The sequence below is a fragment of the Equus quagga genome, chromosome 2, assembly GCF_021613505.1.
Source record: "Equus quagga isolate Etosha38 chromosome 2, UCLA_HA_Equagga_1.0, whole genome shotgun sequence".
NCBI classification, from domain to species: Eukaryota; Metazoa; Chordata; class Mammalia; order Perissodactyla; family Equidae; genus Equus; species Equus quagga.
The window spans coordinates 106048585-106074610 of NC_060268.1; the positions used below are offsets into that span (position 1 = coordinate 106048585).

General features: G+C 44.2%; 1 protein-coding gene across 1 annotated transcript in view; it reads left to right on the forward strand.

Annotated features, from left to right (window-relative positions):
- Positions 1-11448, forward strand: part of GNPAT (glyceronephosphate O-acyltransferase) — a 33485-nt gene extending 22037 nt beyond the window's left edge. Inside the window, exons 6-16 of the mRNA XM_046653781.1 lie at positions 86-161; positions 466-617; positions 737-867; positions 2230-2453; positions 4898-5140; positions 6579-6658; positions 7506-7646; positions 8795-8894; positions 8979-9072; positions 9684-9745; positions 11133-11448. Coding sequence (XP_046509737.1) covers positions 86-161; positions 466-617; positions 737-867; positions 2230-2453; positions 4898-5140; positions 6579-6658; positions 7506-7646; positions 8795-8894; positions 8979-9072; positions 9684-9745; positions 11133-11176 — 1347 coding nt within the window. The 3' untranslated portion in view covers positions 11177-11448. The remainder of the gene's footprint in view (positions 1-85; positions 162-465; positions 618-736; positions 868-2229; positions 2454-4897; positions 5141-6578; positions 6659-7505; positions 7647-8794; positions 8895-8978; positions 9073-9683; positions 9746-11132) is intronic.
- The last annotated feature ends 14578 nt before the right edge of the window (positions 11449-26026 follow it).

The following is a 26026-nucleotide window of genomic DNA, read 5'->3' on the forward strand; positions in this document are numbered from 1 at the left end:
AGGAATCAAAAGAAGCATTTATCACTTTGAGAATAGGCAATGGGTTTTGTGTTTTGTTTTGTTTGTTTGTGTTCTCTCTTTAAAGAATGGTTATGCTCCTGTTGAATTTTTCCTCGAAGGGACAAGAAGTCGCTCTGCCAAGACATTGACTCCTAAATTTGGTAGGTCACTTACAGAGGGAAGAAAAAATATAAACCCGAAGGCTTTAGGTGTGATGTCATCAAAGCTGCTAATAGAACTTGACACATTTTTTTGCAAGACGCTTTCTTTTCTTTATAAGTGTAACTATTTAACTGTTTATATTTATGGGCTTAGTATATAAAGTACACTTTTAGTACCTTCCTGTTTATATGCCTTGTTTTCTCTACTCTTCAATATGTATGTAAAAACTATTTCAATATGTATGTATGTATGTAAAAACCATTTCAATATGTAAGTAAAAACCATTTCTCCCTGTCTTTACAGGTCTTCTGAATATTGTGATGGAACCATTTTTTAAAAGAGAGGTTTTTGATACCTACTTTGTTCCAATTAGCATCAGTTATGATAAGATATTAGAAGAAACTCTTTATGTATATGAACTTCTAGGAGTTCCTAAGCCAAAAGAATCTACAACGGTATATAAAGGAGAGCCAAACTTGATTTTATTGGGGTTTAGAGGAATGCTGGTTTACGCATAACTAATTTCTGAATTTACTCCTTTTTGTTTTATTTTCCCCTGTTGTGATACTATTAGGGATTGTTGAAAGCCAGGAGGATTCTCTCTGAAAATTTTGGAAACATCCATGTATACTTTGGAGACCCCGTGTCCCTTCGATCTCTGGCAGCTGGGAGGATGAGCCGGAGCCCATATAACTTGGTTCCAAGGTGCAAGGCCTGTGTTTTCGTAACTGACATAGAAACAAGGGTGAAAATCTAGAAGTGTGAATTGTGATTCTTGAGTTGACCACTTCTAGGACTGAAACTGGGTTATTTGAGATTGCACATTGGGGAAGCAGAAAGCTTCAGTCAAAGAAGAATTACATGTTTGCCAAAAATAGCTGGAGACTACATCTGTCAAATATGCGAAATCAGGCAGAGCTCGTTCTTCTCAGGGGAACCAGTACCCTATTAACTTGAAAGTAGGAAGAAACACCCCGTTATTAACAGTTCATTTGTGGGAATTGTTGAGCACTATTGGTAGACCAGCCAAAGTATGTACTAAGTATTATTTTTGAACCTAGAAAGGGTTGTATAATAATAATGGATGGGAATGAGTCCCTATTCTCAAGAAGGTTATAGTTTTATGGGCAAGGAAATACATTAGATTCTTTCAGGATGCAGGTACAGATATCAGTTTGGGTTTTCTTAATTTAGAGAATTATACATGGGGAAGTAAGGGAGACAGAAACCATCATTCATAATTCATAATAATAATAAAAATTCATAATTTATCTGTGGCACTAGTGGTCCCACAACAGCTGGTGTGCCTTGCTAGCAGCTTTGTCAGCTCTCAGAAGCAGGTGTCAGCTTTTTGCTCCCACAGGCTTTCTCTCTCTAGATCTCAAATTGGGTTGGCCAGTGGTTATCTAGTACAGAGTACCCTTATTGGCTACAGCTTTCACATTAAGCCACTTTATTATGTGGCTTGCTTTTAGGTCATATGTATATCCCTGCTCCAGCCAGCTCTGGTAGGTTCTCCATATCATCAAGTTCAGGGTTTGGTGTCCATGCATGAAGAGTCTGTCAGGCAAGGGTCATGGCTGTATTTGGCAGGTGCCCCTAAGCTTCTCAGAAGGGCATTGTAGCAGTCAGCAAACTGTACAGCCTGTCCCGTGCAGACATGAGCAGTTATCATATAACTGATAAGAGTGTTCTACAAGAGTGTTCTACAAACACTATTTTTGAGAAGACAGAGTAGTTCATTCTGCTGAGGGAGGCACTGGTTTTCACGGAAGTGATATATCCTATTTATAAAGGAACAAAAGGTTTTTGCCCAGAACCAGGAATAATAGGACCCTGTTCCCTTGAATATTTTTATCACCTTTCAAGAGCATACCCTGGAGATGTATTGACAGGTTCCACTACAGTAAAGCAAAAGTGTACTTCCTGCACTGTGACCTGGCAGAGTTCAGTTGGCAGAAAGTGTGAGAAGCCCTCCAGAGGGTCTGTCTCCTCCCATTCCCCTCTCCGTTCACATTTGTCTGGGTAGCAGAACTGTAATTTGTTGTTCTGTACTCTTCCTTTTAGATATATTCCTCAGAAACAGTCAGAGGACATGCATGCCTTCGTCTCTGAGGTTGCCTACAAAATGCAGCTTCTGCAAATTCAAAATTTGGTTCTGAGCCCGTGGACCCTAACAGTTGCTGTTCTGCTTCAGAACCGGCCATCCATGGACTTTGACGCTCTGGTGGAAAAGACTTTGTGGCTGAAAGGCTTAGCCCAGGCCTTCGGGGGCTTTCTCACTTGGCCCGGTATGTGTGTGGGACCTATGTGATGAGAATGCATGCTTTTTTACTTCTTAATTTGAAAAAGTTATGGCCTGGATATGAAAAACCTGTACAGGGCTTTGAGCAAAGCATTGCTCAAGACAGAAAGAAAACCTAATCTGTTTTCATCACTATAGGACATTGAACACAACGTGTTGATTATTTGAGAATACTTATTCACATGTCATTTCTCCCTGCGAGCCTTGAATATCTTGAGGGCCAGAATACGATCTCTTTGGCACCTAGCAGAGTGGAGAACAAGTAATGAACCCACTTGTTCTTCCCTCTACATGACCTCTTTTTATACCCCATTATGTTTGCCACCCATTTGCCTCACTAGATTGTATGGATTAAAGATCTGGTGTCGTAGAACTTTACACAATTCTCTGATAATAACAATTTTGTAAAACCTTCATTGGAGTTATGAATACTGTGCTGGGTGTTTGGGGTGTACATGACAATAGTTAGCTCAAGTTGGTTTCAATCTGTTTGATTTAAAATTGTGGAGACTACAGTTGGAAATGCAGTCCTTTTCAGACCAGATAATTATTTATAATCAAGTACCTACTGTACTCATTAACCTGTATTGAGTACCTGGTCGCTACTAGATACTACCAGGGGTGCAAAGATGAACAAGTTTCAGCCTCTGTTCTGGAGGTTCTTCTGGTTTGTGGAGGGCAGAGGTGGGTGGGTAACGTGTAAACTGGTAAAGAGGGTTTGGTGAAATAAAGACAAAGGGCTATGGACAAACTGCAGAGGGTCACTGAGAATGCTGTGTGGGAGAGGGCCCACACTCAGGGACAATTTCTTAGAAGGGATTTTTGAACCGATCTTGATGGAAAAGTAGGAGTTCTTCAGGAAGACGAGCAGGAGAGGATATTGCTAATGTAGGGATTAGGAAATGGGAAATGGTGGGACAGCACTGGCTATTCCCTTGATGTGCAAGTGGTTTGCTAACGTCAGAACGTTGGCTGTGAGTGAGGGAGTGAGGGAAGAGAAGGATGTGGATGGCAGCTGGATCGTACAGGCCTGCATACCTGGGGATCTGACTGGAACCTGTAGGTTATGGGAAGCAGTTGCATGTTATTTATTTTCAGTTTTCCTTTTTTCTTTTTTACTCAGATTATCCCATATTCCTAAGCATTCTCATATCTAGAGCTTTTTATGACACATATATATTATTATAATATCATATTACATAGTATATGAAATATATGGGGCCAGCCTGGTGCCATAGTGGTTAAGTTCACACACTCCGTTTTGGCAGCTGGGGTTCATGGATTCAGATCCTGGGTGCGGACCTACACACCACTTATCAAGCCATGCTGTGGTGGCATCCCACATACAAAATAGAGGAAGATTGGCACAGATGTTAGCTCAGCAACAACCTTCCTCAAGCAAAAAGAGGGAGACTGGCAACAGATGTTAGCTCAGGGCCAATCTTCCTCACAAAAAAAAAGCATATTATTTATGTGTGTGTGTGTGTGTGTGTATGTATATGTATATATATATAATATTATCATATATTGTATCATTACCTCGAGCAAGCTGCGACAGGGCAAATTAGTACCGAACAAATGTGATGGAGTCCAGGAAAGCCACACCTCTCACTTGTGCCTTCCATGAAGCATTAGCAGAACTTGTTGCCCGGCTTGAGCAGTGTGCCTGCTTACATACCTCTGTCAGCCACCTCTTTGGCTCAGGTTAACGGTAAAATGACTTCCCTTGCCAAGAATATTTTTGAAATATCACCATCTCTTCATTATTCTTCTGGAATTCTAATTCTTCGCCTATCTCCAGGCCAGTGTAGTGGCAGGTGGTGAGTTACCAGAAACTGTTATGGGTCCACTTCTTTAGTTATCTTTGATGTACAAAAACCAGAAAACCCCTCAGCATCCCTCTGTGCTCCGAGAGGCCTGCTGGGAGGAAAGTGCCTCTTTGGTTCACCTGCAGAGTGATACTCTTGCCATCTTGGAATTGGTCTAAGTGAGGTTGTGTGTGTGTGTGGGAAGCATTTTTTAATATACTCATACACTAATCATGGGCCTTCTTAATATTGTTAAATTCACGTATGTGATTTTCTTGTCATATAGCTTTCTTTTACACAACTTTAAATTCCCTTGGTTCTGAGGAAGTGTTGGTTTTCAGAGTGTGAATTGATGTGCATTTCGGAATGGCTGCCAAATTTGGGGTAGATAAGAAAGTATGTTACATGTCCTTCGAGAGATTTGATTTTTGAAATAGTACTTTTAAAATATCCTTCACATATGGTATCATTAGCTCAATTGGTAGAACCTAAAACCAGTACTTGGTGCTTAAAAATAAATATGTTAGGTCACTAGCATTGCTGCATGCTAGGCCTAAGACTCCCAGCAGTGACCCATCCCATTTCTTTGCCATTTGCCTGAATGCATTATCTTCGTATGTAGATAATGAACCTGCTGAAGAAGTTATCCAGTCCAACATTCTTCTGCATTCCAACATCGCCAGCCTCGTCAAAGACAAGGTGGTTCTGAAAACGGACTCCGGAGACTCAGAAGTGGTCGATGGACTTATTTTCCAGCACATCACTCTCCTCATGTGCTCGACGTACAAGAACCAGTTGCTGAACGTTTTTGTTCGTCCCTCCTTAGTAGCTATGGCTTTGCAGATGACTCCTGGGTTCAGGAAAGGTACCTTTTGGGAATGTGGTCTTGAATTTTGGAAGAGACCTGGCTGTTCAGTTTCATGTAGGGAACAACGTTTGAAGCCTTATAAGGCTCAGCCACATGTGTGCAGCCACACCCCGGCAAGGAATGGGGCCTGTGTGCTCAGAAGTTAGGTTTTTTTCCCTAAATACATAGCCATGTGCTTAGAATTTGGGAATTGAAAGGGACCTAAGAAATCATCTAATCTAAACCTGTCCTTTTATACATAAGGAAAATCGGGCCTAGAAAGTTACGTGACCACTTAAAGAAGGATCTGGGATTAGGGCACAGTTCTCCAGTTCCTGCTTTGATGTCCTTTTTGTGCGGTACCAGTTCTCTCACTGGACAGAAGCAGACGGGGTGACCAAACAAGCCAGCAGCGTGTGAGTGCTCACTAGGTGCATGGGAGCATTCTAGTTGCCATGAGGAGTGTAGACATGAGTCAAACAGTTTTTGTTCACAGGACCCTGTAGTCAAGGCCAGGAGTCTCTACCCAGACTATACGTTAGAATTACTGGAGGGTGAGCCCCACTCCCAAAGGTATGGATCCAACTGGTCTGGAGTGTGGACCAGACATTGGTGTTTTTGTTTTTGTTTTTCAAAGCTCTGTAGATAATTCTAAGGAAAGGTCCGGGTTGAGAGGCACTGGGCTCAGTCCCAGCCCTTTAGCCTTGGAAGGAAGCTCAGAGGTCCTGCGTCTGTGCCCTCATTTTGAGAGTGAGGAAACGGGCCCAGAGAGGTCAGGTGATTTAGTTCAGGACACAGAAAATTCACATCTTGACCTTAGTTCTATCTGAGGTTTCTTACATTAGAATTCATCTACAACTAAGGGCCACATGCAGGGTCTTCTAGAATGTTATGAACACTCTGAAATTGGAGGCAACATTTTGTATCCATATGTATGTGTATTTTTCTAATGAGAAAGTTGGTAGCATATATCAGAAAGGTGGAGCCTCTGTAGTTGATGGGCAAGGTAGACCTACGTGTCTGGAGAATAAGACAGTATTTTCTACTCTTGTGTGCTGGGGTATTCTAGCGCTAAAGATATAGTAAAGATATCAGGAAATATGAGTATAGAAGGGAATGAAGAAATCTCTTCCTTTTCTTTTCTACTAGGGAATCATGGGTAGGGGACAGCGAAGGACTCTGGATTCTAAGGACTGTGGCGTCCTGTTCATTTCCAGACTGACTGCTAGAGGCCTGGTTGTAATTTAGAGCCAGCCGTTAACACTATCCTAGACTGTAGTTTGCTCTGTAGGTAAAATTTGGGTTAGTTAAAGCTTCCTTTGGGGACCTTAATTCTTGTCCGTGGTATATTAGTATGTCTTTGAAATGCTGCATTTTGGAGTACCATGGACTTCTTGGTACTCTCCGAAAGTTTTAAAAGCAATGTTGTAATTTTATGTAATAAATTTATTTCCAGAGGATGTCTACAGTTGCTTTCGCTTCCTACTCAATGTTTTTTCAGATGAGTTCATCTTTCTTCCCGGAAACGCACTAAAGGTAAATGCTTACAGGCAAAGAGCAAGCGTGTTTGCAGTGTGAGTCCTGGAGACGTTAGGCTGGGATTCACAATGTGTCATCCCTTTCTTCAAGGCTGCGTGCAGCAGAATTAATGAGAAACTTGGACACTCACACTTCAGCAAACTCTTATTTTGACTCTTGGTCAAGTTTAGTCAATAATTTAGGCATTATTTGGTGAGAGGAGAGTCATTCTTTGAACCATTAGTGCAGGTACCATAAATAAACCAACTCTATTTTGTTAAAATTTACCAACCAGCACACATTTTTCTGTTAGCAACTTGTTGAAATGAGTTGGGCCTTTTGCTTTGAGATTAGAGAGCAGTGGTCTTGCCTGGTGGTATAGACAACTGTAAAGAATCGGGCTCCCATAGCTGGACTGCTGGTTAGCTGGAACGGGGCCGGGGGGTGAGACAGGATAGACAGAAAGTGGGTTAGATTTCTGTATGCTGTGCTAAGGAGCACAGGTTCCATTCTGTGGAGGAATTTTTGAGCATACGCCTAATTCTAAGTATTTTGAGGACTTGTATGCACTTTCTATTTAAATTTAAGGGGTATGGCTGTGCAAAGTGAAAGAAAATCCACCACCTAAGTCATGACTTCTAAGGCTCATACAGTTTTTGTGTGTTTGCTGTGTTTGAGATTTCAGGTTGTGAGTGTTAGAACAAGTTCTCTCTGGCTACAGGCTGACAACCACGACCGTCCGGGAAGGGTAGAATTAGCGGGCGTTCTCCTGTCCTGAGGGCACGTGACTGCATGTACTGAGAGCAGCCGTGTCCTCTTAGCCCCAGTCAGTGCGTGCATTCTGTCTTCTCTCTTCCCCTTCCAGGACTTTGAAGAGGGCTGTTACCTGCTTTGTAAAAGTGAGACCATACAAGTGACAACAAGGGACATCCTAGTTACGCCGAAAGGAAATACTGTGCTAGAATTTTTAATAGGACTCTTTAAACCTTTTGTGGAATGTTATCAGGTATGTAAATCTTTTGCAAGTTCCCCTTCATCCTCCCATATCGAATTTAAGGAAGACTTCCCACCCTGTACTTCTGGTCTCAAGGGCAAGTATTTTCCCCAGGTGGATGGCAGAATTAGAGAGATTGGTTAATAGGATGAGTGATTCCGCCTCTCAGGTAAGACCTTGCTTCTTGCTTACAGGAGGTTTGGTCTATTACAGAGCCAAGAGGATAACAGCTCTAGGATGCCATGAGCACAGTATTCCTGTCACGACAGTTATACCCAAGCACTGTTGAACTGTATCTTATATCTTTTGTTCATAGCATGTAGCAAGGTGTTTGATACATAGTAGGCACTCAGTAAATGCAAGATCTGAATGATACATAAAGTCACTTATTTATATTACTAACTGCTCATGCTGGAAGGGAAAGAAAAGGTTCAAGTGCAGGTATCTGAGAGTTTGTCAGAGCTCTAAGGAGGGGTTAAAGAGAGGGGATGGTATACACGCCCAGCAGGAATTGTGCCAGGATTCAGAGGGAGACGGGGAGTTTGAGATGGAACCTTCAGAGGGGCCCGTACATATTTGGGAGAAGAGGACTCTGGCTCTCCGCTCTGTGTGCTGGTTAGAGGCACCCGGGACCACCTTCCTGGCAGAGCAGTGCTGTGGGCAGTGAAAGAACCCATCAGCCTCCTCACACAGAGTCCAGCACTTAGTAGGTGTTTGATAAATGCTCCTTCTACCTGTAAGCACCTTTCGACAGTAGAAATCATCAAGTATTGTAGCTTAAAATACTCATTATTAGCTGTTTTTAGAGAAAAAACAAAGTTAGAAAAAATCTGGCCCCTCTCTTCCTAAGCAGCGTAAGATATATTAAGCTGACAGTAATTTGCTTAACTTGCAACCCCTTAAAGTGAGAAATTATATTTTAATAAATGTCAATACTATTTCAAATTCTTTTTTTCCTTATGGTAAACACTGATATAAGCTCAAGAGAGACCTCCTAAAAACTCTGTAGCTTTTCTGTGCTCAAACCTTGGAGGGTCTTTATTCTGCTCTAATATAATGTGTCATTCTGTTAAGAGGCAAGGTGAAATTATTTAGTGTTGTATTGTATTTGTCTGCCCTTTTCCTCTTTCTGTTCCTCTCATCTTCCCTCTTAAAATCAGATAATCTGCAAATACCTCTTGCGTGAAGAAGAAGACCACTTCACTGAGAAACAGTACTTGGCTGCAGTTAGAAAATTCACAGGTCGTCTTCTCGATCAAGGTTAGTCACAGCTCCATGGCTGCTGAGTTCTCTTAGTGGAGAGGAAAAGGTGGTCCACTGACGCTTCCTCCCGCTCTGTCTTAGGTGCCTCGCAGTGTTATGACGTGTTATCTTCCGATGTACAGAAAAATGCCTTAGCAGCTTTTGTGAGGCTCGGGGTGGTAGAGAAGAAGAAGGTGTAAGTATCGTGCAGACCCCCATGGGGGCAACGGGGGCTCCGTGGTGGTCATGGCTCACAACAGTTGATCGCGAGAGGGAGGGAGACGTGTGATCTAGTAATCAGGGCATTGTGTTTACTCATCCATCTCCTGATAGTTAAGTCAGTATGAGTTGCCATGCAAATTTTATGTGTGGTTTTGAATAAAAAAATGTTGAAGCAAAGAAAGAAGGTGTTTTAGGCCAGCATTTTGGCTTTGACCTAACATTGAAATTTATGGATTAATTATAAGAAAGATTTTTGGGGGAGTGTAGTGTAGTGTGTGTTTATATGCTCTTACATATACACACATACATATGTGTGTGTGTAGCTAGATAGACAAATATTTACTCTTCTGAGCGAATGAATTTGAGTGATAAAGCATCATGGGTAAACTCTCCCAGTATCTCTCTTATGTGGTCAAAAGAATGAAGCACGAAGCCAGGAAGTAGGACAGGGGCGAAGGGCCTTTTTAATTACTTAAGACTGGTTTTGAAGAAGACTGTTTAAAATTAGTCTTACTATATAAATAATGAAAGTTGTCTTTTCCCCCTAGTTTATGCAATAAGAAAGCTTATTACTTTTTCTCCTAGAAATAATGACTATATATTTAATGTGAATGAACCTGCCACAACAAAATTAGAAGAAATGCTTGGTAAGTACAGTTTAATGCAACATGATGGGTTTTCACATTGTGTTTATCATCAAATAGTAAAATAAGAAAGTATACTATGGCACCAAATATGTTATCAAAATGAACAATGGAGTTTTAATATAAACAGAAGTATTTATATTATCTAGAATTTTCTCTAGGAAAAGGAGTAAGTGCAAAGAAAATTAGCAGAGAAAACACAACAAGCATAAAATAGGCGGTCTTACACAACATAAAAATTGTCAGCTCCTAACGTAACTGATCAGGGTCTGAGATCTAGACTCTTCACGTCTAGTCTTGGTGGACATGGAGAAAAGGCCTGTCATTGTAGTCCTTGCATTCGTTCTCTGCCTCTCCACTCTCAGACCCCTTCTTTCCCAGGTAAGCACTTGGGGTCCGTGTCCACATCACAGAGACTTTCTGAACTCAGAATTAGGGGCTGATAGCACATCCTTGGGAAAATAACCCAACCCTTGCTCTTCTCCAAATCCTGTCAGCTTATAAAGAAATAGTCCAACCCAAAAAGGCAGGGGCATTTGTTTATGGTATACAGTAAGAGTCAAGAGTATTGATATAAACAAAGATATAAACGATCGGAGGAGGTAGTGAACACTTCTCATACGAATGATGGGGTAATCTTGGGGAGGGTGTTAACATTTGAAAAAAATAATTATCTGCTGATTATATTGAAAAGCACTAAATCATTGAGTAGATATGCTTACAAGTAGTGTTTTTGTACCTAATCCTAATTTAGTACATTTGTCAAAGCTGCATGGAAGAGCTTCAGATAGATGTCTGTTGGGGTTAGGGGCAAACCAGGACAGGGCATATGGTTAAAGGAGAATGCTTGAAGAAAAAGGGTAGAAGGGCAAAGGACTAGTTGACATAGATAGGGAAGGTGAAAATACTAGTTTCTTACTGAAGAAAATATGTAGGTTGAAATCCCAGACTTCTATTTATATTATGCCTGAGATCTCAGAATATGTAACCTTGAAACTCAATGTTGAGTTTGGTAAGAGGGGCATGTAGCTAAAACAAACGCAAGCACCTTCATCCTGTGAGGATGATAGACTTGATTTCTTAGTCGTGGAAGCCAAATATAATGTGGGTGTGAACATACTGGAACATACTGGACTTGAAGTTCAGAAAACATGACTGGGCTCCAATCCTGGCTCTGCCCTGGCTGGGGGGCAATGGCTGTGCCCATCACCTCTTTGAGACGCTGCTGCTTTTCCGATAAAGGGGGCTGGTGTCTCCATTGGTGTTTTGTCAACCTGTAAATCTCTGCTCAAGAGTCAGGTGTTTCTCTTTTGCCAGTGGCTTAAACAGTTGTACAAGGAAGGGCAAACTCAACATCATTTCATGCGCTGTCTCTCTTTTTTTATCTTAGGTTGTAAGACACCAGTAGGAAAACCAGTGACTGCAAAACTTTAATAATTGCCAAAGAGTTATGGAAAATTTGGTCACAGAATTAGTCATCCAAGGACTCTTACTTCAACAAACAGGGAAGTAAAGGAGGAGACCCATCTTCTCGTACTTCGTAAGACTTTGAGAAGTGTGGGCTCACTAGAGAGGAAGAGATAGGTGATCAATGTAAGCAATCAGTGTCGTCTTCTCCGCCAAAATGGTTAAAAAGGCATTTGTATCCAACTCTGTGTGTGTTTTAAAATAAAACAGTCTTTTGGAAACATGTTTGGAAAAACAAAGCCCAGTTCCTACTTCACTAACACTTTTTAACTTATTACAGGTGTTAAACTTTTCTGTTGACTTCTGAGTTAAAGCGTGACATCAACACTAAAGACCTTGGCTATCAGAAGAAAAGTACTGGAAAGGGCATATCTTGCATTTCTCATGGCTTTCTTTAATTAAAGTTGCCCCAAACAAGTACAAGTTTGACAAAGATATGATAAATTAGCTGGTTTACATTAAATTTTGGCACCCAAGGGCCTTCATCAATGAAACTGAATTAGAGAAAGTGTGTGCAACAGAGGGAAGTTGTGTGATGTGTCATCAATAGGCTGAAGAATTCAAGGCAAGAAAACTTTGAGATAAGATGGGTGAACACCAAAAACCTTGATGGCTAGCCACTTCTGGAAGTGACATTTAAGCTGAGAATTAGGAGGAGCAGGAGCCAGCCCTCGAGGCGTGGAGTGGGGGTGACAGAGGACGGGACAGAAGGGTGGGGTGTGTAGAGAGAATAGTGGTCAGCATGTCCTGGGATTGGGTCTAGAGGACCTGAAAGACCAATGCAGCTGAAACAAGAGTCATGGATGGTGACATTAAAAAGAAAGGCAGGGGGCCGACCTGGTGGTGCAGCAGTTAAATTTGCATGTTCCGCTTCTCGGTGGCCCGATGGCTCTGCTTGGCAGAAGCCATGCAGTGGTAGGCGTCCCACGTGTAAAGTGGAAGAAAATAAGCATAGATGTTAGCTCAGGGCCAGTCTTCCTCAGCAAAAAGAGAGGATTGGCAGTAGTTAGCTCAGGGCTAATCTTCCTCAAAAAAGAAAGAAAGGCAGGTGTCTTAGTCTGCTTGGGCTACCATGATGAGGTACAGAGACTGGGTGGCTTGAACAGGAGAAATTTGTTTTCTCACAGTTCTGGAGGCTGCAGGTCCAAGATCAAGGTCAAGATCGTTGGTCTGAGGTAGACTTCATTCTGAGGCCTGTTTCCTGGGCTTGTAGGAGGCCACCATCTTGCTGTGTGCTCACATGACCTCTTCTTTTTGCACATGGAGAGACAGCAAGCTCTCTGGTGTCTCTTCTTATAAGGGCACTAGTGCCATCAGACCAGGGGCCCACCTCGTTACCCCATGTAGCCCTAATCACTTCTCGAAGGCTCCATCTCCAGATACAGTCACATTGGGGATGAGGGCTTCAACATCTGAATCTGGGGGCCACAGTTCAGGCCCTAGCAACAGGGGTCAACATATGCAGGGACCTAGAGACTCTTGTAAAACATTTGAATTGGAATATATATGCCATGGGAAATGTTGAAAAGTTTCTCAACGTGCTTCTAGGACTACGTGTATCCAGATTCCTGGAATGTGTGTTTGTTCCCCAGAGGCCAGGCCGTTCCTGCTGCATATTCAGGTTGGGGAGCCATTACACTAGTCCATGCATTGGTGGCGGAGTGGCCTGTGTGTGGCTCTACTTGTTGGGGAAGCTGGAGAAGACGCGTGTGTGTTGAGACAGACTAAAAGTTGAGGGGTCTCAATTGAATAGTGTTCTCGGCTGAGGATTCTGTGGCATGCCAGCTAAACAAGGGCACTGAGTTGCTGCCCTCCAGGGAGAGACAAGGTGTGTCTAGAGCAATTGGGAGTCTGGAACCCTGGCCAATTCTTGTTGAGTAGTTGTGCCTTAGAAAGAATCCCCATATACCCAATTTGGTTATTTGTTTTTCTCTTCCATGACACTCATGCTGTGCATATAAATATTGAAGACTGAGTAAGATGACTTTTACTTACTTTTAGATCTGTTTGTAATACGTTTCAGGCTTGGGGACAAAGACTTGGAGTTTTGAGTGCAAGTGGCTGTAGACTTGTCTCCTGGCCAACCCGTACATTAGAGCCAGGCAAGTAGGCAGATGGTAGAGGGCCAGGAAAGTGCAGTGCAGCCACAATCAAATGAGGCTTTGCAACAGAGGCAGCTGGAAGAGAGGGCATAAGGAGAGCCTGTCTCCTCTCAGTCTCTTCAAACCCTCCCAAGTCGGAATAGCATGCTTCCCACGCTAATATAGCTTCAAAGCCTGTGCCCTGTGTCCCGCCCCACACACGCTCCCGCACACACCCGTGGTTTTAAACCACAGTGCTGTCCCTAAGCCCTTCCACTCCCTCCTATCTATAAATTCTGGAGCTGCCACTGCTTTGAAGTAAGTAAAAATAAAGGCCCACAGCATCTGGTTTTCCAAGGCAGTCTCCTACCCAAACACAGTCTAACGTGGCAGCTAAGCCTGCAGGGTCTGGAGCCCGACTGGATCTGAAACTCTCCCATATGCTAGTCCTGTGTTCTTGTGTGATTTCCTTAAACTCTCAAAGCCTCAGCTTCCTTATCCATAAGATGGGGATGATGATAATACCTACTATTGTGGTGGTTGTGAGAAATGTAAGTGTTGGTAAAATGTTTGAGACAGTCCTTGGCAATAAGTGTAACCTGTTATTACTACTAGTACTGACTGGGACGAACCCTACTTGGCTTCTCAGAGAAGGTGAGATTGGACTTTTCTGGAGTGGTTCGTGTGCCATAGGCACTTGCAATCCGCCTCAGCCCACCTCTCCAGCTCAGCCGCATCCTGCCGTGGTATGGGGCTCCAGAACCCCCCTCACGGACACCCGCCATCTGCCAAGCTCGGCAGACCCAGACCCAGAGAAGTCACAGCTTTTCCCTACATCGCTCCTTCCTCCCACCAGTGGAATGGAATCATTCAGTGTAGGGCGGAAAATAGATTTTGGTGCCTTCTTTGACTTTGTTCGTATCTTTATTTTTTTTCCAAATTAAAATTCCCAGCTCTGACAGAAGTATAAATCTCCCGTCAGTAGGTTCAAACACGTCGTTTTTCTCGAGCCTGCTCTGGGCTGGCTGCTATCCAGGCTGCTGCATAGCTGCCCACCGGGGATTTCCCTTCACCGTTATCTTGACAATTCACTTCGCTTTTCTGTGTGGATTCCCCTCTTTCTGGGATCCCATGTCTTCCTTTTTGTTAAAAATATCCTTTTTCTGCTTTCATAGTTGTCTTACTGGAAAGACGTTGGAATGGAAATGGAAAAAGCATTTCTCCATTGTCTTTTCATTCTTGAAGTTGTTCTTTTGAAGTCAAAAGAGCATCCTCATTCCTGAAGACAAACTATTTGCTTTCTCAGTTGTTAGAATCTCATCTATAGTTTCTGAAATTTCAGGTGTGCTTTGTTGTCGGTGTTTGTGTGTGTGTGGCTTAACCAAATTATCTTACAGTTTGGGGGGTCAGAAGTCTAACCACATTCCATGGCTCATGGCACCCTTCAAAGCCAGCAATCTTGGGGTAAGTCCTTCTTGTGCTGCATCTTTCTGCTTCTCTCTTATGCCATCCTCTTCCACTTTTTTTTTTAATTGAAGTATAATTGACATAACATTATATTAGTTTCAAGTGTACAGTGTAATGATTTGATATGTGTATATAGTGCAAAATGATCACCACAATAAGTCTGGTTAACATCTGTTACCATACATAGTTTTGAAAAAAGTTTTTTTCTTGTGATGAAAACTTTCAAGATCCAATCTCTTAGCAACTTTCAAATATGCAATACAGTGTTATTAACTATAGTCACTGTGCTGTACGTTACATCCCCGCAACTTACTCATTTTAATAACCTGAAATGTGTTCCTTTTGACCACCTTCACGCATTTTGTCCACCTCCCAACCCCCGCCTCAGGCAGCCACCAATCTCTTCTCTATATCCTTGAGCTCCGGTTTTTTTGTTTGTTTGTTTTTAGATTCCACGTATAAGTGAGATCATATGGATTTGCCCTTTTTTGTCTGACTTATTTCACTTAGCATAATGCCCTCAAGGTGCATCCATGCTGTTGCACATGGCAAGATTTCCTTCCCTTTTTTGTGGCTGAATAATATTCCATTGTGTATGTGTACCACATTTTCTTAATCCATTCATTCATCGATGGGCACTTAGGTTGCTTCCATGTCTTGGCTGTTGTAAATAATGCTGCAGTGAACATGGGGGTGCAGTTACCTTTTCGAGTTAGTATTTCATTTCCTTTGGATAAATACCCAGAAGTAGAATTGCTAGATTATATGGTAGTTCTATTTTTAATTTTTTGAGGAACCTCCATACTGTTTTCTACGGTGGCTACGCCAATTTGCATTCTTACCAACAGTATACAAGGGTTCCTTTTTCTCCACATTCTCGTCAACACTTGCTGTTTCTTGCCTTTTTGCTGATAGCCATCCTAACAGGTGTGAGGTGAGATCTCATCGTGGTTTTGAGTTGCATCCCTGATGCTTAGTGATGTTGAGCTCCTTTTCCTGTACCTGTTGGCCATCTGTATATATGTCTTCTTTGGAAAAACATCTATTCATATTCTTTGCCCATTTTTAACTGGATTTTTTTTTGCTGTTGAATGTATAAGTTTTTATATATTTTGGATATTACCCCTTATCAGACATGTGATTTGCAAGCATTTCTCCCATTCAGTAGGCTGCCTATTCATTTTGTTGATGTGTTGTCGGTGTTTTTAAATCCTTTGTTCTGGGCCCTCGGTGGACCTTCTCAGTATGTGTTCTTCAGTGCTAGGAAAGATAGTGTATTATTTCTTTTATAATTGGCTCCCTTCTGTTTTCTCCACTCTTTATTGCTAAAATCCATACTACTTTATTTTAGGACCTCCTGGCTTCTAATTTCCTAACACCCTGTTTTTGTTTCATGGATGCAACATCTTCTTCTCTCTCTGATCACATTTATGGTTTTGTGGAAGTTTTCTTCATCTCCTGCACTTCTCTCTATTCTCTCCAAGTTTGTTTGGTTCTGCTTTTGCCTTTCACGTTTGAGATTTCCCCGAGATACCCAGTGACCTTTGGCTATCCATTTGCATTTGGGAGTGAGACCTCACAAAGCTGACCGACAGCTATCTGTGCGTGGGTGGCCTTCCCACGGAGCGGGCTGCACAGGTCGGCTGCTAGGACAGAGGCTTGGCGGTTTTGCCGGAAGATCCCAAACTTCACTATATTTTGGGTTTTTCTCTTTGGCCAGTCAGTTTCTCCAGAGAGGAATCTCTCAGTTTCCTGCAGTTCCCTGCAACATCTCGGGGCCTAGGGGGTCTCATCCAGTGTATAGGCTTTCACAACACCCTGGCCCCGCCTCTGCTCGCCACAGCTAAACTACAGCCACTTTAGTTCAACCTCCTCAGAAAGTAAGCCCCAGCCTTCTGAGGGTGGGGGAGTAGCTGCCTGGCGGGCGAGGTGGGCGGGTTCTCTAGGGCTTCAACCACTTCTCACACAGATGTCCAGGCAGTCCCCTCCTCACACCCCTGCCTTCCAGCACCTCCGATTCCGGAACCTTTCTGGGGTTCTGTGGCACAGATGGTCTGGCTTCATCTCCTACCCCTTCAGGTTCGGATCTGCAAAGTCAGTTAGCACTCATCTCTGGGCCTTCAGTTTACAAATATTCAGCCTGCCATGTGATGGCCAGATTTCTCTTGATTTTCTACTTAAGAAAAAATGGTAATGTGAAGCATACATATCACCTCTTTGTGAAAGAATGGCCCTTCTGGTTAAGTTCGTGCGCTCCGCTTTGGCGGCCCAGGGTTTTGCCAGTTCGGATCCTGGGCACGGACATGGCACTGCTCATCGGGCCATGCTGAGGCGGCGTCCCACAGAGCTCAACCAGAGGCACTCACAACTGGAATATACAGCTATGTACTGGGGGGCTTTGAGGAGAAGAAGGAAAAATAAACTGAAAAAAAAAAAGAATGGCCCTTCTGACTTTTTTTCACTTTTATTGTGATTTTTAATAGGTAATCTGTAAAACCAGTTTGCTCTGTGGGGGGAAAGATTTCATCTGAATGTCCCATCGCAGACTTCACCCGAATGGTTGGAACCAGTCTAGCCACTGGGCCCCGCTGAGTACCGGTTTATACTGATCTGCAAAGAGCTGTTGAACGGGCCCATCCCTGAGACCAAAGCTCGCTTGCGTGGGACGTTCAGGGAGCTTGAATTAGCATCTTCTGCATTGTCTGGAACAAAACCAGATGGAGAGCAGCTCCTGGGGATCAGGAAATGAGAAACCTATTAAAGTCATTGACCATGAAATGGGAGGGAGTTGTGAGGAAAGATTACAATTATCTCGGGGAAACAATGGATTTGGGGTTCAGCAAAGTCTTTGCTGCTTCTGTGTAGACTCTTAAGGTTTGAAACCTAAGCTTTCTCTGGAAACTGGACCATTAAGTACTGAGAACGAAAGGGAAACAGTTCCACAAATAGCTAACATATAAAAATGAACTTTTCTTAGAGTGTGATCCTGCCTCAGCTGTGTTAACTGGAAAGGAAAAGTGAGTTTTCCGATTGCTTCTGTTGGACAAAGAGACAGAGCAGGTTGTTCAGCTTCCTGTTTCCATGGGAAACTCGGGCAGAATGACTTATCAGTTTCTGAAGGTGATCATGGAGGTCGAACCAGACCATATCTGCCTGGTTGTAATTAGCTGGATTTTATGCTTGTGTTTACAGATGTTGCCTGAGAATCGCCTGGAGAGCTGGTTTAACGTGCAGATTCCCAGGTTGTCCCACCAGGACAAGTTTTCGGGGTCTAGGCACCTAAATCTGACGGCTCTGAGGAGGCATCCATCTCAGGGACGCTGGGCGGAAACCAGCCGAGAGGTCACCTAGACGGCTGGTTCTCACATTGTGCTGAGCATCCCCACTCAGGAAGGGCAGAATCTGAGGACTGGGGAAACAGACTCATGCATGCCTCAACCATGCTGGGGAGCCAGCACCCCTTCCAGCATGCACCCAGCGGCAGCAGAAGTTGTGGGTTTCCTATTAATACGTGTGATATTCTGAACAGGAGCCCTTATTAATACGCCTCCTCTGGCCAAAGCAGAACCAATGTCTTTACGTTTTCCCAGTGATGCTGGGTTGTTTTTTCTCTGTTTTCTTTTGTGATGTTTCTTTTGTGAGTTGGGACTAGATTCCTTCCGCAGTACAGTGAAGAGTTTAAAATTAGAAAAACCCAATCCCATTTCAGGTATTTTCCAGTTGCAGGTTTTCAGCTGACCGCACCAGTGCTACTTTTGAAAAAACACTGGTGTGTGCTCACAAGCAGCTGCTTGGTTGTTTTTGCCTATTTGTGGCAACAGGACTGGTCTCCCGGGGCCAGTCAACGCCCAGGTCTCCTCTGTGCCTCAGGGAGGCAGGTGTTCTGGGCACTGTGCAGGCTGCCACGCCCTGCCCTCTGCTGAAGACAGTGATCATAACAGCTGACATGTATTAAGCACCTACTGTGTGCCAGGCACCATTCTAAATCCTTTACATGTGTTATCTCCTTTAATCCTCAAGATAATCCTGTGGACCGTGTGCCCTGTTCTGCCATTCCATTGTGTGGCTGACCAAGCTGACTGGGGTTGAATTACTTACCCAGATTCACAGAGCTAGAAATTCAGGGAACTGGGTGTCAAACTTAGGCATTTTATCACGGAGCTGTCCCTGAGAGAGCTGGCCTAGGGCAGAAGCAGTGATGACTCAAGGGGCAAGGGGAGAAAGGCTCCACCTCTAAGGAAAAAGGAGGAGAAGAGCTATTCCCTGGAGGAAAAAGGGCCACATGTTGCCCTGCAGACTCCTGGGCCTCGAGGAAGGGCAGGGGAGGCTGTAGTGGGGTAGGTGACAGCCGAGTCCTCTGGCCTTTCTCCCGCCAGGACTAGGGGACAGGGTGGGGAAAGAGCAGCGAGGGGAGGGGTCAGGCAGGGCCACGATTCTGATGACTGTCCCCTGCTGCTCCGTATCTGAAAAGCTGGTAGCGGTACAGGGTGTGCTCTCTGGTGGAACTGCCGGCCGCCCCCTGCCTTTGCCCCTTCCTGCCGGGGGCCTCGCCTGAGCTCTGTACTCTGCCCATCTGGAAAGGCAGCCTGACAGTGGGAGCGGCAGAGCTTAGGCTCTGGTTTAGAAAACCTAGGCCAAAGGCACCCCTTAGCAGCTGTTGACCTTGGACAAGTTCCTATCTGCCCAGTGCCTCAGTTTCCCCATCTGTTGAGTACCTATTTAATTCTGCATTAACCCAAAGGTAGCATGCAGAAACATTGCAAGCAAATAGTGACACAACGTCACTGCTGGCCCTTGTCCGTTCGCTCACAGCCCGGCTCCTGCGGAGGCTGGCTCAGCTTGAGCGCCCTGCCTGTGTGTTAGCTCCACCCTCAGCGCGGGCCCTGCTGGACTAGCAGTGCATTCCCCGGGGAAGCAGCTACTTTTAGGAAACTAACAGAATCTCTGCTGACTCACGCTATCCTTAGCTTCAGAGAAGGGAATTACACTCTTTAAGTGTGAATTTTGTGAATTAAAATTGAAGGGAATGTTTTGCTCAAAAAATGGAAGCTTACTTTAACCCACTGTCCTGTTTGTCATTTGCAACAGCCTCTGAACTGAAGAGTTGAACACTGGGGGAGGTGGGCAGGATCTTGGGGCCTGGGCCGTGTGAGGCCCCTCTGGGTTGGCTCTGTCCCCCGCAGAGGTGAAGCTCAGTGACTGACTTGTTCTGTTTGACTGACACTTAGGGGGCGCTTACCATGTGCACTTTTCTACGTGCTTTACAAATATTGGCTCGTGTGCTCCTCAAACAGCCCTGAGGCCGCCACCGGTGGGGTATCCTCCTTTTATCACCGAGGAAAGTGAACTGCACGCAAGTTCAGGGACATGACAAAGTAAACTGTTTTCCATTTTCTGTTTCCCTTTCACAAGTGCTTTTCCACAAAGAATCATAGGCTAACAAGACAGAAAGTCCAATTCTTGCTTCCTTAAAAAAAAATCCCTCAAACAACCCAATCAAAAAATGGGCTGGAGACATGAACAGACATTTCTCCAAAGAAGATATACTGATGGCCAATAGGCACATGAAAAGATGCTCATCATCGCTGATCATCAAGGAAATGCAAATCAAAACTACACTAAGATATCACCTTACACCCGTTAGAATGACAAAAATATCTAAAACTAATAGCAACAAATGTTGGAGAGGTTGCGGAGAAAAAGGAACCTTCATACACTGCTGGTGGGAATGCAAACTGGTGCAGCCACTATGGAAAACAGTATGGAGATTCCTCAAAAAACTAAAAATAGAACTACCATATGATCCAGCCATCCCACTACTGGGTATTTATCCAAAGAGCCTGAAGTCAGCAATCCCAAAAGTCCTGTGCACCCCAATGTTTATTGCAGCACTGTTTACAATAGCCAAGACGTGGAAGCAACCTAAGTGCCCATCAACAGACGAATGGATAAAGAAGATGTGGTACATATATACAATGGAATACTACTCAGCTGCAAAACAGAACAAAATCATTCCATATGCAATAACATGGATGGACCTTGAGAGAATTATGTTAAGTGAAATAAGCCAGCGAGAGAAAGATAATCTGTGTATGACTCCACTCATATGAGGAATTTAAAATTATGGACCAAGAACAGTTTAGTGGATACCAGGGGAAAGGTGGGGTGGGGGGTGGGCACAAAGGGTGAAGTGGTGCACCTGCAGCATGACTGACAAACATTAATGTACAATTGAAATTTCACAAGATTGTAACCTATCAATAACTCAATAAAAAAAAATTTTGAAGAAAAAAAAAAATCCCAAACATCTCAGGCCAGAGGGCTAATGGCTAGAGTGGCAGGAGCTGCTCAGGGCAGGCCTTGGGCCAGCAGAACTGCCATGGGTCCATGGGATGGGGGGGAAGGGGGTAGTGTCACTCAGGCCACCCTAGGACCCTGCTAGGGACAGAATAGCCCTGGAGTGGGGACTGAGGTTCCCCCCGGGGGAGGCTGCTGGGGCTTCAAGCTGAGACCACAGCTTTATTGCTTTATTACCCTTACGGGACCCAGCACCTCCTCGCTCGCGCTCTCTCTCTCTCTCTCTCTCTCTCTCTCTCTCTGTCTTTCCCACTCTCTCTGTCTTTCCCACTCTCTTTCTCTTTCTTTAAAATCCTCATCCTGGTGAGGTCCCAGTATATAAACCTATTACATATGCAGATGGATAATATTTCTTGATGTTTTTGTTATTTTTCTCCTTATCTTTTTCCTTTTCCTTTTTCACAGTTCAAACAAATAATTAAGGTTCGTTTTCCTTGTCTCAGGAGAAGTTAGCAGCCAGGGTGGGAAGCAAAACATCGCCAGCAAAATGTCTCCCTCTTAGACTTTTGTTTGCGGTGATTTAAACCCGAGGCAGAAAGTAGGGTTTGCAGGCAGCAGCCGAGTGCCTGAAAGGGGCAGGCGGGAGAGAGGGCTCCCTCCCGCCCCCTCCCCCCACACAATGAAAGCACTTCTTCAGGGCTGGAGGAGAAGAGGGGTAGGGTTTGCCCTGCAAGCTCCCAGGCCGCACTCTGAGAAGACAGCAAGACCCGGCAGAGGTGCCATCTGGAAAAGGTCCCCAAGTCGCAAACATAGCACAGAAGCCCACAGGGTTGCCGAGTCTGAAGGAGCCCCTGGGACTGGCTGGCAAAAGGGACATCTCTGCAGTAACCCACGTGGCCCTATGACAGATGACCCGCAGGAGCCCTCCACACCATAGGAGCCGCAGTGTTAACACGGCCTGCTGGGTATGCTCTCGGGGCAGCACCCCAACAGGACAGGGGTTAGAGTCAGCGATTATGATGATAACGAACCCAGCCCTGCCCTTTCCTTACCTCTGGAGCTAGTTGAGAGAGAGATGTGAGAGGCAGACAGACAGAGAAACGAATGCTTTTATCCCTGATAAAACTGAATGCCACACTGCCCAGCCAGAGGCAGGTTGTTTCTCCTTCCCCAAGCCAACCCTGGACCTCCAGCAGGTGTGGAGAAAGTCGTTGTATCCTGCAGGCAGCCAGCCTGGAATGGGATGACTGTTAATTTTTTCAGCATAAGTATACGGGATGCTTATATTTGTCCCAAGTATTGCAATATTTGGGACATATTTATATGAAAAGTACTCATTGTTTTTCTGAAATTCAAGTTTAATTATGCCCCGTATTTTATCTGGTAAGCCTTTCTATCACTGCCAGAGTCTGCATCGCTCGGGAGGCAGGGGGAGCGGGAGGTGGTGGGGGACTCAGGACGTGCCCTGGAGGGCAGGCTCGGAATCCAGAAATCAACAGGGAGCCGCTGGGGGAGTGAGGGTGCAGGCGGGGCCGGGTGGCGTGATTGGCACAGAGAACACAGCCGCCGCGGTAAGCCGAGGGGCACCTTCATGGTAACAAGTCAGACGGGGCTGGGCAGGCGGGGCCGCAGGGCCAGAACCAAGGTCTGGGGCCAGGTAACCAGATGTGAGCAAAATCGGAAGGAACAATCAGAGGGCGTGCGTTACAGACCAGAGGAATTTGGAAAGATGTGGCTCCCATGCACTCTCCCCTTGAGTGCTCCCAGCGTGGTCATCCCTGCCCTGCCCGGTTCCAAATGCATCTGGCACTTCTAGGCCCCCTCCTCTTTGCCCAGGCAAACTCTCTTTTCACCCTTCCAAAATCTGTTTCTCTGGAACCTTCCCCCTAACTCTTCAGTTATCAGTTAACTTCTGGGATCCATATTATTTTAAATATCTATGGCAGGTCATTACAATCATTTATTTACGTTTATGTCCCCTCTGCGCGTTCAGCTGTGAGCCCTTCCAGGAGGTAAACCTATTTATGGGGGCCGGCCTGGTGGCGTAGGGTTAAGTTCGCATGCTCCACCTTGGGGTCCAGGGTTTCCTGGCTCAGATCCTGGGCACAGACCTACATACCGCTCATCAAGCCATGCTGTGGCGGCATCCCACATGGAAGAACTAGAATGACTTACAACTAGGATATACAGCTATGTACTGGGGCTTTGGGGAGGAAAAAAAAGAGGAAGATTGGCAACAGATGTCAGCTCAGGGCCAATCTTCCTCACCAAAAAAAAAAAAAAAAAAACAAAACCAACAGCTTGTTCAAATATTTCTTCCGTTTCTTTCTCTTTTTCTTCTTCTGGTATTCCCATTACGGATATGTTACACTTTCTGTAGTTATCTCACAGTGTTTGGATATTCTGGTTTTTTTTCAGTCTTTGTTCTCTTTGCTTTTCAGTTTTCAAGGATTCTATTGATGCATCATCCAGCTCAGAGATTCTTTCCTCAGCCAGGTCCAGTCTTCTAAGAAGCCCATCAAAGGCATTCTCGTGTCTATTACAGTGTTGTCACTAGCATTTTCTTTTGGTTCTTTCTTAGGGTTTCCGTCTCTCTCCTTACACTGCCCATCTGCTCTTTCATGCTGTCTACTTTATCCATGGGAGCCCTTAGTACATTCATCAAAGTTGTTTTAAGTTCCTGGTCTGATAATTCCAACATCCCTGCCACGTCTGCTTCTGATGCTTGCTGTGTTTTTGCCTTTTGGTATGCCCTGTAATTTTTTCTTAATAGCAGGACATGATGTACTGGGTGAAAGGAACACGCTGCTGTGAATAGGCCTTCAGCAATGTCAGGATGTGGTGTGGGGGAGAGGAGGCGTCCTACAGCCATGAGATCTGGTCTCAGTCTGAGCGAGCCTGTGCCTCTGGACTGCAAATGATTGGGCCCCCCTGTAGTTTCGAACTCTCACGCTTGTCCATACTGAGCCCCCAGCAGTTTGTCATAATAGCTGAGGTGTCCCTGAGTTGGCACCTCTGCTCCTGTCTTGGCCTGCCTGTCTCTCCAATCTTGGGAGCAGTGGCTTGCCCTGTGTCCTCCTCTCTTTTATGGATCCAAAAAGAGTTGTTGATTTTTCAATCTGTTCAGCTTTTTACTTGTTAGGACAGAGTGCCAACTTCCAAGCTTACATGCAGAACCGGAAACTGCAAGTGTTCTTAAAAGCTTGTTCATAAATCACATATCAATTTGTCTAATGGGTAAACTTCTTTTGGAAAGTAAGCATATGTATTTGCAGGATAAACCTCCAGAAGTGGATTGCTGGGTCAAAGGGTTTGTATAATTTTGTAATTTTAATAAATATTGCCAAATTCCCAGTGAACCAGTTGGCAGTAATTCCCACCAGCAATGGATGAAACTACACACAAATATTTTAAAGAGATTTATCAGTTATGGCTTGGCTCATACAACTTTGGTGTTTACTAGGTATAATAAATCTGAAAGTAAGTCAACTTATAAGGCAAAACTAATCAAGCGTGACATGAGAAAAACAGGGCTTTTCCTGCCACTTTCCTACTTAAATGACACCCACCCAGCTGGTTAGGAGCTCGGCCACCTCGTGCCTGCATCTAAGTTATGTGTGTCTCGTGCTAATGAAGTTTCAGCAAGTTGAAGACTCTGTTTAATATTGCCAATTACTCAGGATTCAGTGATGTACAAATTGGTGTTAATAGCAATAATCTGGTTTTAACTCTCTCATTAACTCAAATCTACTACTTTAATTTTTTTAAAGGACATTATAAATAATATCTTCTGATATGATAGCATACCTTTAATTTTAACAGAGTTCCTAAAAGTATGCATGGATAAGCCTTTCAGAGAAAGAGCAGTCTATACCAGTGAGATGTCAACATCAGACATAATCCAATAATATAGCTCAATGACTCGGAACACTAGCCCTGGAGAAAGACTGAGTTCAAATCCTGCCTGGGCCACTTAGCGAACTCTTGGTAGATTAAATTACTTGCCAATTATTTACCTTCACAAAATCCCAATTCCTTCATAGATTGGAGATGAAGTGAAATAACCTGCTTGGAACGTGTGATCATTGATAAATGGCCCCCCAAAGGAAGGGTCACACATTGCTTGTCATACTTGAGTTTTTTCCATGACAGATATTCTCATTTTTATTGATTGAGACAAGCGTCAAGAAAATTTTGTTTTCAGAAAATGTACTTGCAGACACCGATTGGAACTGATTGTGTGTAAGCCATGGTGTGGGTAAGGGCGGAGAAGAGCATGGGCTTGGCGGTTGAGCAGACCTGGCCTTGAATACGGCCTCTGACACTCGGCGGGAAGACACCTGGGCCAAGTAGCCCCCTCCCAGAGCCCCCTCCTCAGCTTCACAATGAGCATAACAACACCTATTTCCAGGTTCTCGTGAGGATCAAATGAGATAATGCATGTAACGGGCCTGGTGCAAACTAGACACCCCAGAAATGGGAATCGTCTTTAGCCATTAAAGTTACACATTCAATAGGATTCATTTAATAAGCATTTACCAATGTCTACGTTATGACCAACACTGCTCTGGGGAAGTCGATGGGACAAAAAGGAAATGCAAATATTCCGTGTATCTGTTAATAAAACATACATGAGTTTCTCAATGTACACAGAATATATTTAACACACATATATCTTACATACCCCGGGCAACTCTGATGAAGTTTGAAATGGGCATGAGATGCAATGGAAGGCCTCCTTATCTCTTTTTGTAAGAGCTCTAACTGTCCTATAAGCTTAGAGTGGCTAATTATGATTCGAAGTGATTTTTCACTCTCATTGTTCAGGAATCAAAAGAAATGGGGATGTGTCTTCTCATTTCACCACCATTATTGTCATACTCCACACACTCACCTTACGACTGTTAGAAGCATGGCCCAGACAGTACACACACAGCCAGAGACCAGTAACGCTCATGTTTATCAAGGCGAA